This window comes from Littorina saxatilis, linkage group LG9, assembly GCF_037325665.1.
Source record: "Littorina saxatilis isolate snail1 linkage group LG9, US_GU_Lsax_2.0, whole genome shotgun sequence".
In the NCBI taxonomy this organism is placed as follows: domain Eukaryota; kingdom Metazoa; phylum Mollusca; class Gastropoda; order Littorinimorpha; family Littorinidae; genus Littorina; species Littorina saxatilis.
The window spans coordinates 15,417,876-15,431,004 of NC_090253.1; the positions used below are offsets into that span (position 1 = coordinate 15,417,876).

At 42.3% G+C, this 13,129-nt stretch overlaps 1 protein-coding gene across 2 annotated transcripts in view; it reads left to right on the top strand.

The window, feature by feature from the left end:
• LOC138975381 (rab GTPase-binding effector protein 1-like) overlaps positions 1-9,982 on the top strand; it is a 38,059-nt gene extending 28,077 nt beyond the window's left edge. For both annotated transcript variants that reach the window (XM_070348047.1, XM_070348046.1), the window contains 3 exons: positions 4,619-4,735; positions 7,499-7,609; positions 9,226-9,982. In XM_070348047.1, coding sequence (XP_070204148.1) covers positions 4,619-4,735; positions 7,499-7,609; positions 9,226-9,393 — 396 coding nt within the window. In that variant the 3' untranslated portion in view covers positions 9,394-9,982. The remainder of the gene's footprint in view (positions 1-4,618; positions 4,736-7,498; positions 7,610-9,225) is intronic.
• The last annotated feature ends 3,147 nt before the right edge of the window (positions 9,983-13,129 follow it).

Below are 13,129 nucleotides of genomic sequence, written 5' to 3' on the forward strand. Positions count from 1 at the left end.
ATGTCAGTCGCGGCACGGTTGTACGCACATGCGGTTTACACACGCAGGGACGCTTTCTTGTCTGGCTCTAGAATTTGAACTTGTGGAAGTTTTCTCATATGTTTCTTCTTTTCTATAACTTCCTTTGTGGGCAGCGATGCGGCGTTGCTTTCGCTTGCGTCACCCGCTCAAGTAACGCTTCACTCGCTGAGCGATATCCGTAGGCCTAGGTTACACCAAGCCTAAGAACTTAGTTTATTCTTTTCTTCGTACTACGGAACCGCTTCCGGTTGCACCGTACTTGTCGATCATACATCTTAAGGTTCATAGCAAGGAGAAACTGTCTGTTGTCAAGAACAATGATCTCCTGGCTGTGGAAGATCGTGGCCGCACTTCTTTCTATTATCGTCTTGGTACAAGACTTTGATTCGTTCTTTCCCTTGTGCGGTTTCGTACTCACGGGATGCCTTTGTGTTCTGTCGGCACACATATTCAAAGGGTTTAGCTTCACTGTTCGTCTGGGAAAAGGCCTCGGCCGACAGTATTGTTCTGTCGGTGAGACTTAAATCTCTTCCTTGCTCGAGGGTTTTCTTTGCGAATCCTCCTCTTTGCACGCGGGCTCTTTAACAGAGAGAATCTCACAGCAAAAGGAAAAGCCCACGGCAGGCCTCGGCTTTTCTTATCAGAGAAAAGCGCTAAGCTGGCCTTTCTCAGCTTTGGTTTATTATCTTCTTCTCGGCGTGGCACGGTGCCAAAAGTTAATACCCACCACTTTTTCTCCTCGAGGCGATTTAGCGGTAGGGTTCAGTGGGCAAACAATAGCACGCTTTCTTGCATACTCTTGGCACTTGTCAACTGGAGTATTAGCGTTCGGCCACTCTTCTCTCTGCCTCTGTGTTTTCCCACAGCGGCTGGAGGGGCGATTAGGACTCTCACTTTATTGAGGGAGGCACTGGGGCCCTTCCTGTTGGGTCACTTATATAGATCGTGCCTATGTTTACTTCCACCTTCGGATATACAAAATAGATCGGAAGTGGCTACTTTTTATTTAATTCAGATCTTCGGGGCTCTGGTTTCGTTTTCTAAGCAATCAAATGAAGAGCCGGAACATGTTAGTGTCTTTTCTTGACTGGTTCACAGACACAACCAATCTTTGGATTCTCACACCACTGCTCATACAGGGCGTTCCCGTTGGTTCTCTCTCCACCAGGGAAGCAGTTCTGTCTCTTGTGGAATTCTTTCCCCTTGTCAGGGGATAACATGTGTTGATTCAATCAGACAACACCACAGTGGTCTTTTATCTCAATAAGCAGGGGGTGGCATCTCGCTCTCTATCACTGCCACAGCGAGCATGCGAGGTTTTGATGTGGCTTTTACCACCACGAAATCTTATTAGCAGGGAGGTACCTTTCTGAGAGGCTCTAGGTCTTGGCAGACTCTAGTCAGCCGGCCAGGAATGTCCACTTGGATTGGACTCTATCTCGCTACACGCTTCTACTCCTTCTGGTGAATTTGGAGAAGCCGCTGGTAGAAGTTTTGCCTCTCGGTACTATCACCTTCTGCTAAATGTTCGTCTCCCCGTTCCCGGATAATACTCTCAATTTTACTTTGAGCGGCCTGTTGGTCGCACATTATGGGCCCACTCAATCTTGGTTGCCAGTCCTTTAGGCTGGCAAGAGGGCGCCGTTTTTGTTTTTTTACACTCGAGCCACACGGGTGTCTACTGTACGGGAATCATTGAGACGCTCAGGGGCTTCTGCCTCAACTCTGGATTTGGTCTAGAGATTTCATAGGGGTTCAGCGTCTTCGTTTTTGTGTCACTTTGACTGGCTTGGAACAATTGGCGTACTATTAACGGAAAGAACTCCACTTCTCTCCGTTCAATGCGGGTGGCGAACCACCTATCCTGGCTTTCCGAATTTTCTCCCACGTCTCTGAATTAAGACTTTATGCGATATCAGTTGCACTGACACAGCTAGGTCGCAAAATTTTTTTCACTTGGGTTCTTTTTAGCCAGCGTGATTAAGGGAACCTCCCTTTGGTTTGCTGAAAGCAAATCTCCAGTCCAGGCTTGGGATTCGCTCCCAGTTTCGGAGTTTTTGAGTTCGGATTGTTTAATCCTTGACAAATTAGCCTTGTTATTCTAAATACGGGAAGCCGTCATACTTACTCTAGTAGCTTCTGAGAGAAGTGCGAGTAAGTGCATTTTCTGTCTGGTTTTTGCTTTAGACATCTCTTTGGAGAAAGACTGATCTATAGCGCTTAGGTTTAATTCAAAATTTCTGACAAATAAGCAGAAACAGGAGTAACCAGATCCGATAATACAATTCTACCAATTTGCAATATTTTGGCTCTGCTAGAGCCATATTTAACCAATTGTACATTTCGAGCTTAAATATATTTCTGACTCGCTTGACTAGTGGCCCCCTTCATCCCCTCCTTCCTCGTCCTGATATGGCTCTGCGTAGTCGGCTGGACGTTAAGCAACAAATAAACAAACAAACTGATCTGTTTAGATCACCAGAACAAAGGCTTTTGTTTATTTCCATCAACACTTCTAGAGGCAATGATTTAGTGAAGTCAACTTTTAGCTAAATGGACTGCCACATTGTTTAGGCATGCCTACAGTGGTGGCAGGGAAAAGGGGGGGGGGGGCAGTCAGTCCTCCCTTTTCAGGCAGCACGGGCTCAAGAGGTCAGAGTGTATAGGCCTCTTCTTTATCTGTTCTCAAGTCTGAGAGACTTACATAAGTCATGAATGCAGCTTATTGACCGTTCAAGGACGTAGTCATGAGTTTTCTATCGGCGGGGTATTTTAAGTACCCGCTGTTTTAATACACATCTACTAGACATCTTCTGCAGAAGATGTCTTTTTATGTGTTCCTGGGAACGTATCTGGTGCTCGGCAGAACAGTAATTTCGGTCTGCCAGCTATTGTAGCTACAGGCCAGATACTTGCAAGATGTTAACTATGAGTTCATTTGCCCACCACCTAAATTAGCAATCTGCTATCTATGTGAGTTGCGTAAGAATATGTAATTTAATATAAAATTTCAAAAATAAATTTTGATTTAATTAATATACTTACCAACTCACATATTGGATTCCCTCCCAGCCTGCCCCGCAAATTTTTTAAGGGGTTATATGTTTCAATACGGAATGAGTTTCACCGGTATACATCCTGCGCAGGCGCAGTACACCGGTAGTGTAAATAATCACCAAGGACCATGCCTTATATGGCATACGGTTTTTGTTTCAGAGTTATTTCCCCACGTTGCCATGTAAGAGTGCTTCCATGTCTTATCACAAAACGAAGTTATTGCTTAGGGTTTCCCTAAAAATGAACAGATCACTTCAGTAGGAGTGAGTTTCTAACATAGGCGGCGGTCGAGTCACGCGTGATAGGTCACGTGGCGGTATGACCTCGACTCTTGTATAGCTTGGGTTATAGGTCAATGCCGTTCTTTTTTAGGGGGTTGCTTCCCCTTTGGGGTGAAGCGTAGTTCAGTGTCCTAGCACTTTAACTGAAGTTAATGCTATCTATGTGAGTTGGTAAGTATATTAATTAAATCAAAATTTATTTTTGAAATTTTATATTCATCTTCATCTGTGTTAATCATTGTAGGGATTTCCACTCACCGCAGCTGAATAGACGACGTGCAGACATACCTCTGTTAAGTTTTAAGGCAAAAAAAAAAAAATTAGTCTGTTTACGGTAACATAGGCAAAAAAAATAGGGTCAGTAGGTCAGGATTTATTTTTATTTTTTATTTTTTATTTTTTTCTAAAAAACATATTTAAGTTATTTTGCCAAAAAACAGACTTTTTTTTTTCCCCAAAAAAATAATGCCCCCAAAAAAGTCTAGGGTCGCGCGAAAAAATAGGGTCGGTCGGGATACCGTAAACAGACTATTTTTTTTTTTTTTTGCCTAATGGGTTGTGGAAGAGTTGCTTAATTCCCTTGTTTCCATAGAAACACCGAGGCAAGCCTGCAATGTCACATGTAGCTTGCCTCAGTGTTTTGAAAGAAAAAAAAAGGGAAAGGAATTCTCCCACAACCACAGTTTTTCTATTGTCAGATACAAGAAACACTGTCTGTTTCTTCTTCTTGTCATTCGCTGTTAGATCGTCAGTCCGGACTGCAGGGCGAAACGTGCTGTCCTCTCCAAGTCCTCTCTGGGGCCATATAGCTTCTTTTGTAGCGCTGTCTCCTCTGGCCAGATGGTGTCCCTCGGAGCACTGTGGTATGGACAAGCCTGCAGGATGTGCTCTGCTGTCTGATTCTTGCAACACGGACATAAGGGGGAGGGAACTAGCTTCAGCTTTGTGGCCATATGATGGTTACTGTCTGTTTGAAGCCAGCTTCCTTCTCAGGGCAAGTTTACATAATAAATCAAGGTTGATAATTATTATTAGTGTTAGAATTGAAAGTTAGAGAAATTCCAGCATGCGCTAAATTCAACTTTTGAGTAGAAAGGAGGCGCAGAAAAGAAATTGAGTGAAAATTGTGTGAACTGTATGTGTTGCAGTTGCAAGTAAAAAAACATGTGAACTGTAAGTGTTGCAAACGCAAGTAAAAAATGTGTGAACTGTATATGTCGCAAACACAAGTAAAACCTGCGAATCATCTTGTGTTGCAGACAAAAGCGGAAGAGGAGACGCACAAGCTGAAGAACAAAATCCAGTCCTTGCAGGTCGACCTGGACAACAGTGAGGCTGTACAGCGTGACTTTGTCAAACTCTCACAGTCGCTACAGGTAGTGTAGGGCTTTAGCTGCACTTCTTGCTCTAGTTTGATCATCGTAACCAAATGAGGCAGAGCGCTTTTCTAAAATCTGATAAAAAAGGGACATATGTGACCCTCCACCACGGAATGAGTCGCATGTCACCTTTGCATGATTTTCATATTTTTACATTTTCCTAAAGAGTTTTTTATGCTCTATCCATTGGTGAAAACCGTTTTAGAAAAGAGCGAAAACTGTTTGAGTTATAAGCCTGTGACTAAGGTGACCCTCACACTGTTACCAGACACTCCCCAGACTTATATTATGCCTAGCGCAGAACCGCGCGAGGTGACATGCGACTCATTTCGTGGTGGAGGGTCACATATGCAACAAGAGTAAGTGAGATAATGGGAAACCAATCTTGTCATGTGCATTTAGAGCACTTACATACCTTTGTTTCTCAGATCTCTAATTTGATAGCTGTCTGCTTCTCCTTTTTAGTGACTAACTAACTGCATGGTTAGTTCGATCACTGAATTAATGAGCAAGTGATTTAGTTTGGAGTGGGACAATAGTAGAGGATGTGCCTTGATTTTGTCAAACTCTCACAGTAGCAACAGGTAGTGCAGGGATTTTGCTGCAACCTCTAATATCAAAAAAGGTGAAATATTTGGAATGTTTAATTCATGTAAAAGTTATGTTTTGTCCTGAATTAAACGTTCCCAAAAATTAAACCTTTATTGTTTTTCTATTCTTGATTTGAAACGTTAGTAGTCTACCTGTTTCGGATTTTAGTTCTTCCTCTAGTTTGATAGTCCTCTGCTTCTCCTGCTCAATAACTGACTGGTTGGTTAGATCGCTGAATGAATGAGCGATTGATTTAGTTTCAAGTAGAACAACAGTGGAGGATGGGCAGCATAAATGTGTCAAACTCTCACAGTCACTACAGGTAGTATAGGGCTTTTTGTTGCAGATCTTCTGCTAGTTGAGATTAGGCTCCTTTTCAATAAGTAACTGGTTGGTTTGATCGCTGAATTAATGAGTGGTTGATTAAGTTTAATGGGACAACAGTATAGAATGTGCAGCACGACTTTGTCAAACTCTCACTGTCGCTACAGGTAGTGTAGGGCTTTCACTGCAGATTTCCCTCTACTTTGAGATTCATCTGCTTCTCCTTTTAAATAACTAACTGGTTGGTTCGATCACTGATTGAATGAGTGAGTGATTTAGTTGGGACAACAGTAGAGGTTGTGCAGCGTGACTTTGTCAAACTCTCACATTGGCTGTAACAGGTATTATAGTGTAGGGCTTTGCTACATACAGCTCTTTGTTTGGTGCGATACTCTTCTGCTTCTTTCTCATTGAGTGAGTCTGTTAACCTTCACGGGATCACGCTTCTGACTACACAGTCCGGATGATGTGGGTCGTGTACGACCCATACTTTCCAAAGAAGGATTCAACGTAAATAGTATGGGTCGTACACGACCCACGCCATCCGAAAAGGGATAAACGTTTTGTACAAAGTATGGGTCGTCCACGACCCACGCCATCCGAATAAGGATAAACAATGTAAAATTCCTTACGTAATTCCATATGGGTCATCCACGACTTGCATCATCCGGACTGTGTAGTTCAAATTACATCATCGTTTATTTGGGGGTGTTGGGGGTTCGGGGTGAGCTGGGTACATAATGGACAGACGGAAAGGAAGCACAACGTAAATCCAACAACAGCAAAAATGTACACCTTGCACAACTCGGATCCCATCCTCCCCGTCAACTCCTGTGTTTCTGAATCTACCTCGAGCAATTTACTACTAACGCAGTAACGGGCAAGGTTATTTGGATTGGTTTTCTTGGGTTTTTCCCGTTTCCAGCTCTAAGCTTAATACTGTAATTAAACAAGAAGGGCAAAGACCATACGACTCACATCCTTGACCTTGACCTTTACATGACCTTGACCTTCAGGGTCAAGGTCAAACAACTAAACCTAGCAATGACATCATACACTAAGAACTGCTTTACACATTTTTTCTACCAAAATACATGTGACCTTGACCCAAGGTCAAGGTCATCCAAGGTCATGCAACACAAAGCTGTTAATTCAAGACATAGAAAGTACAATGGTGCTTATTGGCTCTTTCTACCATGAGATATGGTCACTTTTAGTGGTTCACTACCTTATTTTGGTCACATTTCATAAGGGTCAAAGTGACCTTGACCTTGATCATATGTGACCAAATGTGTCTCATGATGAAAGCATAACATGTGCCCCACATAATTTTTAAGTTTGAAACAGTTATCTTCCATAGTTCAGGGTCAAGGTCACTTCAAAATATGTATACAATCCAACTTTGAAGAGCTCCTGTGACCTTGACCTTGAAGCAAGGTAAACCAAACTGGTATCAAAAGATGGGGCTTACTTTGCCCTATATATCATATATAGGTGAGGTATTGAATCTCAAAAACTTCAGAGAAAATGGGAAAAATGGGAAAAATAGCTGTTTTTTAGACAACATTTATGGCCCCTGCGACCTTGACCTTGAAGCAAGGTCAAGATGCTATGTATGTTTTTTGGGGCCTTGTCATCATACACCATCTTGCCAAATTTGGTACTGATAGACTGAATAGTGTCCAAGAAATATCCAACGTTAAAGTTTTCCGGACGGACGGACGGGGGAGACGGACGTCCGGACGGACGGGGGGGGACGGACGGACGGACGGACGACTCGGGTGAGTACATAGACTCACTTTTGCTTCGCATGTGAGTCAAAAAACTGCATGCGCTGACTTTCAGATTCAGCTGGAAAAGATCCGGCAGGCAGAAAATGAAGTGCGGTGGCAGCACGAGGATGATGTAGAAGACTGCAACAACTGTCGACAGAACTTCACCGTCACCAAGAGAAAAGTGAGTCTAGAGCGAGAGAGAGAGAGAGAGAGAGAGAGAGAGAGAGAGATATTTGTTTTGATATTGTCGTCCTAATCTTGACTATTATGAGTGGACTATTTGCGCCTCGATATTTTATTTATGTTCTTACGTTTTATGTTGTTTATTGTAATGCTGTATACACCACACCTGAGTTTCTCCTCGTTGAGATAATAAAGTGTTCTATGTCTATGTCTATGTCTAGAGCCGTGGGTTGTCTTGACACCGCAGAGAGCCAGCAAATGCTGGACGGAGTTAATAGTTAGTGTCAGGATTTGTTGAGATGGTACGGTCAAACCTATCAGTATCGACCACACCACCCAGTGTCGGCATTTGAATACTTGTTTGATGGTACGGTCAAACCTATCAGTATCGACCACACCACCCAGTGTCGGCATTTGAATACTTGTTTGATGGTACAGTCAAACCAGTCGGTAACAACCTCCTAAGGGACAGACCGACCTAAGGTGTTTTTTGTAGACAGGTGGTCCCTATGGAAAGATAAATTATATGGAGAAAATAACTTGTTGTGGATCCTTTGGGGGTGGTCATTGTGTGTATGCACATAGTTATTAAGAGATGGTCACCATCAATCAATCAATATGATTATGAGGCTTATATCGCGCGTATTCCGTGGGTACAGTTCTAAGCGCAGGGATTTTTTTTTATTTTTAATTTTATGCAATTTATATCGCACACATATTCAAGGCGCAGGGATTTATTTATGCCGTGTGAGATGGAATTTTTTTACACAATACATCACGCAATCACATCGGCTAGCAGATCGCAGCCATTTCGGCGCATATCGTGCTTTTCACGGCCTATTATTCCAAGTCACACGGGTATTTTGGTGGACATTTTTATCTATGCCTATACAATTTTGCCAGAAAAGACCCTTTTGTCAATCGTGGGATTTTTAACGTGCACACCCCAATGTAGTGTACACGAAGGGACCTCGGTTTTTCGTCTCATCCGAAAGACTAGCACTTGAACCCACCACCTAGGTTAGGAAAAGGGGGAGAAAATTGCTAACGCCCTGACCCAGGGTCGAACTCACAACCTCTCGCTTCCGAGCGCAAGTGCGTTACCACTCGGCCACCCAGTCGTTACCACTCCGCCACCCAGTCGTTACCACTCGGCCACCCAGTCGTTACCACTCGGCCACCCAGTCGTTACCACTCGGCCACCCAGTCCATGGCAGGTCCCACTGTACTGTACTAATTATGATGACCAGTGTGCCCCTATACTGTTTTGTAGGCGCTCATAATTAAATGAAATAAGGGAAGTTACAAAAAAAATGTAGAAACAAAGAGAAAGAAATGATGGAGAAAAACCCCAAATGTCATCCATGGATCTGTTGCCAATAGACAGACATTTTTAGCAAATTTAAGTTTCTACTGGCTTTTGATTTGAACATGACAATCCCGTCTCTAAGTAAGTACAGGCAATGAAAGAGATAGAGAACAAATTTAGATGAAAATTTGATGTTATCTTTATGTTTTTTCTAAAAAAAAGAATTTAAAATATGTGTTACAAATTTTTAGAGCAAATGAATCTAGCATAGATGTGTCTACAAGAACACACTCTTGTCTGTGCAGCACCACTGCCGCCACTGTGGGAAGATCTTCTGCTCCGACTGCACCATCAAGACCGTCAACAGCGGCCCCACGAGAAGGCCCGCCAAGGTGTGCGACGTCTGCCACACCATCCTCGTCAAGGACGCCACGCCCTACTTCAGCACCGAGCTTCCTGCCACGCCCGACTGAGCCAGCCCTCCCCCCCCCCCCTCCCTTACCCTTTACCCTACCCTTTTCCCCCTCTTCCTGCCCCATCCCTCAACCGCCCGACCCACCCCCAGCATCCTCCAGACCTGTGGACCTTTACGGTTTTGTTATCATTCTTATGGGCAGTGTTTAAAATGTCTGTAAATAACACACAAAATATTTGAAATGGAAAAAAGAAAGATAATAAGGAATACGTGGAGTATTGTTAAGTTAGTAGACTTTAGTGATAGAACATTTGGTAACAAGATTTTCTTTGCCGTCGATTTAACATCATATCGGTTTTGCCAAAATATCAGTGAACATGGCATCTTCATTCTTATAAAAGCCAGCGTGAAACGTCTTGTGCCTTTTCTTCAAGTTTGTGTGCAAAAAATAAGAGTTTTGAAGGCAAAACCAGCGTTCCAAAAATTACAGTTTTGTGTATAGTGTGTGTAAGATCATGATGCATGCCAAAATTACGGGTCCCCTCCTGAGAATTGCTGGATTTTTTTCTAAGAAAGTAGAGGCAAGGGATTTTAGGATGAAGAGGTCTGCCTCTCCCTCCGACACTCCCTCATCCCCACCCCCACCCCCCCCCCCCCAAAAAAAAAACATCCCCCACCCCCTACGAACCCCGGACCCCTTTTGGACTTGCTGCTTCGTCGCCCCCCAACCCACCCTGCAAACTTTCCGCGGTGAAACGTAAAACTACTCAAGATTGACGCTAAAGCGTTTTGTGATTTTGCTACTGTGTGTTTTAATTAAGGACTTCTGACGCTTCTGGGGAAGATGAAGTGTTTTAGGTTTTAGTATTGTGTGTGAGCGAAATATGCAGTTGAAAAACTGTTGAAAGTTGTTGTATAGCCTCTCTTTATCTCATGGTGGATTTATTTTAGTATTTATTGATCGATGGAGGCGTTGTTCCAACGTGTTTTACAAGTGTTAGAACTGGGTTGAGTGGTGAGAGTTTGCTCGCAATGAGCTGCGGCCAGCAGTTTCTTTCGTATATTAATGCAACACTTGTGTAGTTCATGGTGTGCTTTTCGTTTCACGTCTGGAGAGTGTTCGCTGCTTCACTTGTTTTTTCTCTTTTTTTTTCCGCCTTGAACATAAAAAGAAATACCGGTGAGTACAGAAATCTTTTGTTTTTTAACTTTGTTCATTTCACCACAGTCACTTCGTTGTTTAGATTTTAATAATAATAATAATAATACCAGAATTTATAACGCGCACATATCTCACCACAAGGCGACTCAAGGCGCACTCATTCACATTCTTTTGCATTAACAACTCAAGCACAATTGCGTGCATGTTGAAGAAGTGACTTGTTTCACAACTTTCACAGGCTTCATAGTTTAGAACACAAACTGTATTTCTGACGTCGGTTCTTTGAGACCTTCAGGTGTCAGTTGCTGTGCATTTGATTGGACTTCAAAATGCACAGTCCTTCCGGTGAAAACTTGGCTTACTATCTTAGATCTGCCCAACCTTTTGCTTGGGGTAAGGCCATGGCTTCGAAGACTTGGACACATACCAAAACTCAACCAGCATGAGTGCTTCCAGCTCAGACTGGGATTTTTTTTTTTTTTTTTTTTTTTTTCATTTTGGAGATTGACACTAAAGTGTCCCGATCTGTTGCGAAATAAATTCATTAAAAAATACCCAAAATCAAAAAACAAGAAAGGTAGGTTGTTGGAACGTTTGTTATTGACAAAACAATACATTCACAGATATTTCGACCCAACGGTCTTTTAAGTGAACAGACAAACAAATATTCACACAAAACTTATCGTGATAGTTCTATCAGTTTACGTCCACTCGTCAGGTTATAAATTCTGAATTTTGGAACGTTGGCAGTCTCTTTGTTTTTGGATTTATTTAAAAAAAATACCCACTCTGCACAGGGAGAACACACGCTGTTGACTGTGGGTAGGTGTCCAAGTGGAGTGATAATCTTATTCCTTGTGTAAAGCCAGATCTGAAATGATGACCCGAATCGTCTTCTCGGAAAGGAAAGTAGCTGTGGCTTTGATAGGACGGTGGTGTCTGTTGCTGCTTGAAACTTGATCTCGACTTCAGCGACATCAACAATTGAACAGGAAAAAAACAACCTTGCTTTGATTGGTTCAATGTAATGGGGAAAAACAAGAACTGACTTTGTTTGGTTCAGTGCGACGGACAAAAAAAGAACTGATTTTGATTGTTTAATTAACTATCATATTCTGTCACAGAGGTTTTTATGGGCTCTTCACTCATTTAGGAAAGGCATTAGTAAAATGTGTGTTTCAGTGTGTGTGAGTGAGAGAGGGGGAGAAAGAGAGTCGAGAGAGCAATGAAGGAGAAAAAAAGAGCCAGAGATGTGTACATGTGTAGAGGTTGAATGTCATAAACAACCAGTAGTTGAACGACCGGTGTACATATTTTTGCCAGTAGTGTAATTATCACCTTTGTACAGAACTAGGAAAGTGAACAGACTTTTAACTGATTACGATGCATGGTTTTACCTGCATGACCCCTCACAGAGCAGTCAACCTCACTCTGATGTAGATTGTAGATGGGAAAGACATGCTCACTGAACAAGTTAAGAGCTAGCCTGTGTGTGTGTGTACGTAAAATGATATGTGTGTGTGTGATGGAAATGGTGTGTGTGTGTGTGTGTTGGTGTGTGTGTGAAATTATATTATACATGTGTGTGATGGAAATGGTCTGTGTGTGTGTGTTGGTGTGTATGTGTGTTGTGATGGAATTTATGTATTTGAGTGTGTGTGTGTGTGTGTGGTGAAAATCATTTGTGTGTGTGGTGAAAATCATAATCATGTGTGTGTGTGTGAGCATGTGTGTGTGAGTAAGCCTATGCATTATTTTGTGTGTGTGTGTTAGTGCATATATGCGTTTTTATGTGCAGTAGGGAAAAGGATTGGAATGAGTGTATATCGGTGCAGTTGCTTACTCTGTATCATGCTATACCGTGTATAGTCATCTGCAAGACAAATGTTCATGTTGTGATTTGTGTTTTGCCTCTTTTATTTAAGAAACAATAAAGATTGAAATATTCACGTGACTCACGAGGACCTTAATTTTCTGGGCATGCTTTCTTTTCTGTTTGCTTGGTGAAATAACTTTTGAAGGAGGGGGTTGTATGTTTGACTGAATCTATAGCCATTGTTCTGGTACTCCTGCATTTTATTGCTGAGAATGTGTGTGTTGTATTCTCACAGACCACATAACTCGTCACAGGAGAATCTCATTGGGACTGAATACACGAATTCTGAAAATAACTGTCGGGTTTGTATGGGATGTGAAAGAGTGAATACTCTTGCTTTTAGGGGGACAAACATTGCATGGACCAATCACTAGGGAGGGGCGACTCTGAAACACGCAGACAAGGAGCATGTGTGCATTGATTTGTACCCGAAAAAAGCAAGGGTATTCACTCTTTCAAATCCCGACAGACTTATTTCCGAACATTGTCTGATTATTAAAAGCGAGCGAGGTATCTGTGATTCAGTCTGTAAGTATGAATTTGGACTTAGGGAAAATTCCCACATCGGCTTAGAGTTGAGAAACTCAGTTTTCTAACCCTGCCTAAACCAACAATGGAAACATTTCACGTCCATTAATTCACTACATATATACGATTTTTGTAGCATGTCAAGGTAACACGTTTGCCTGCAATCACAACTCGCTTGACCACTACCCTGTATAACACAGTTTATAAAAAAATAAAACAATAAAACGA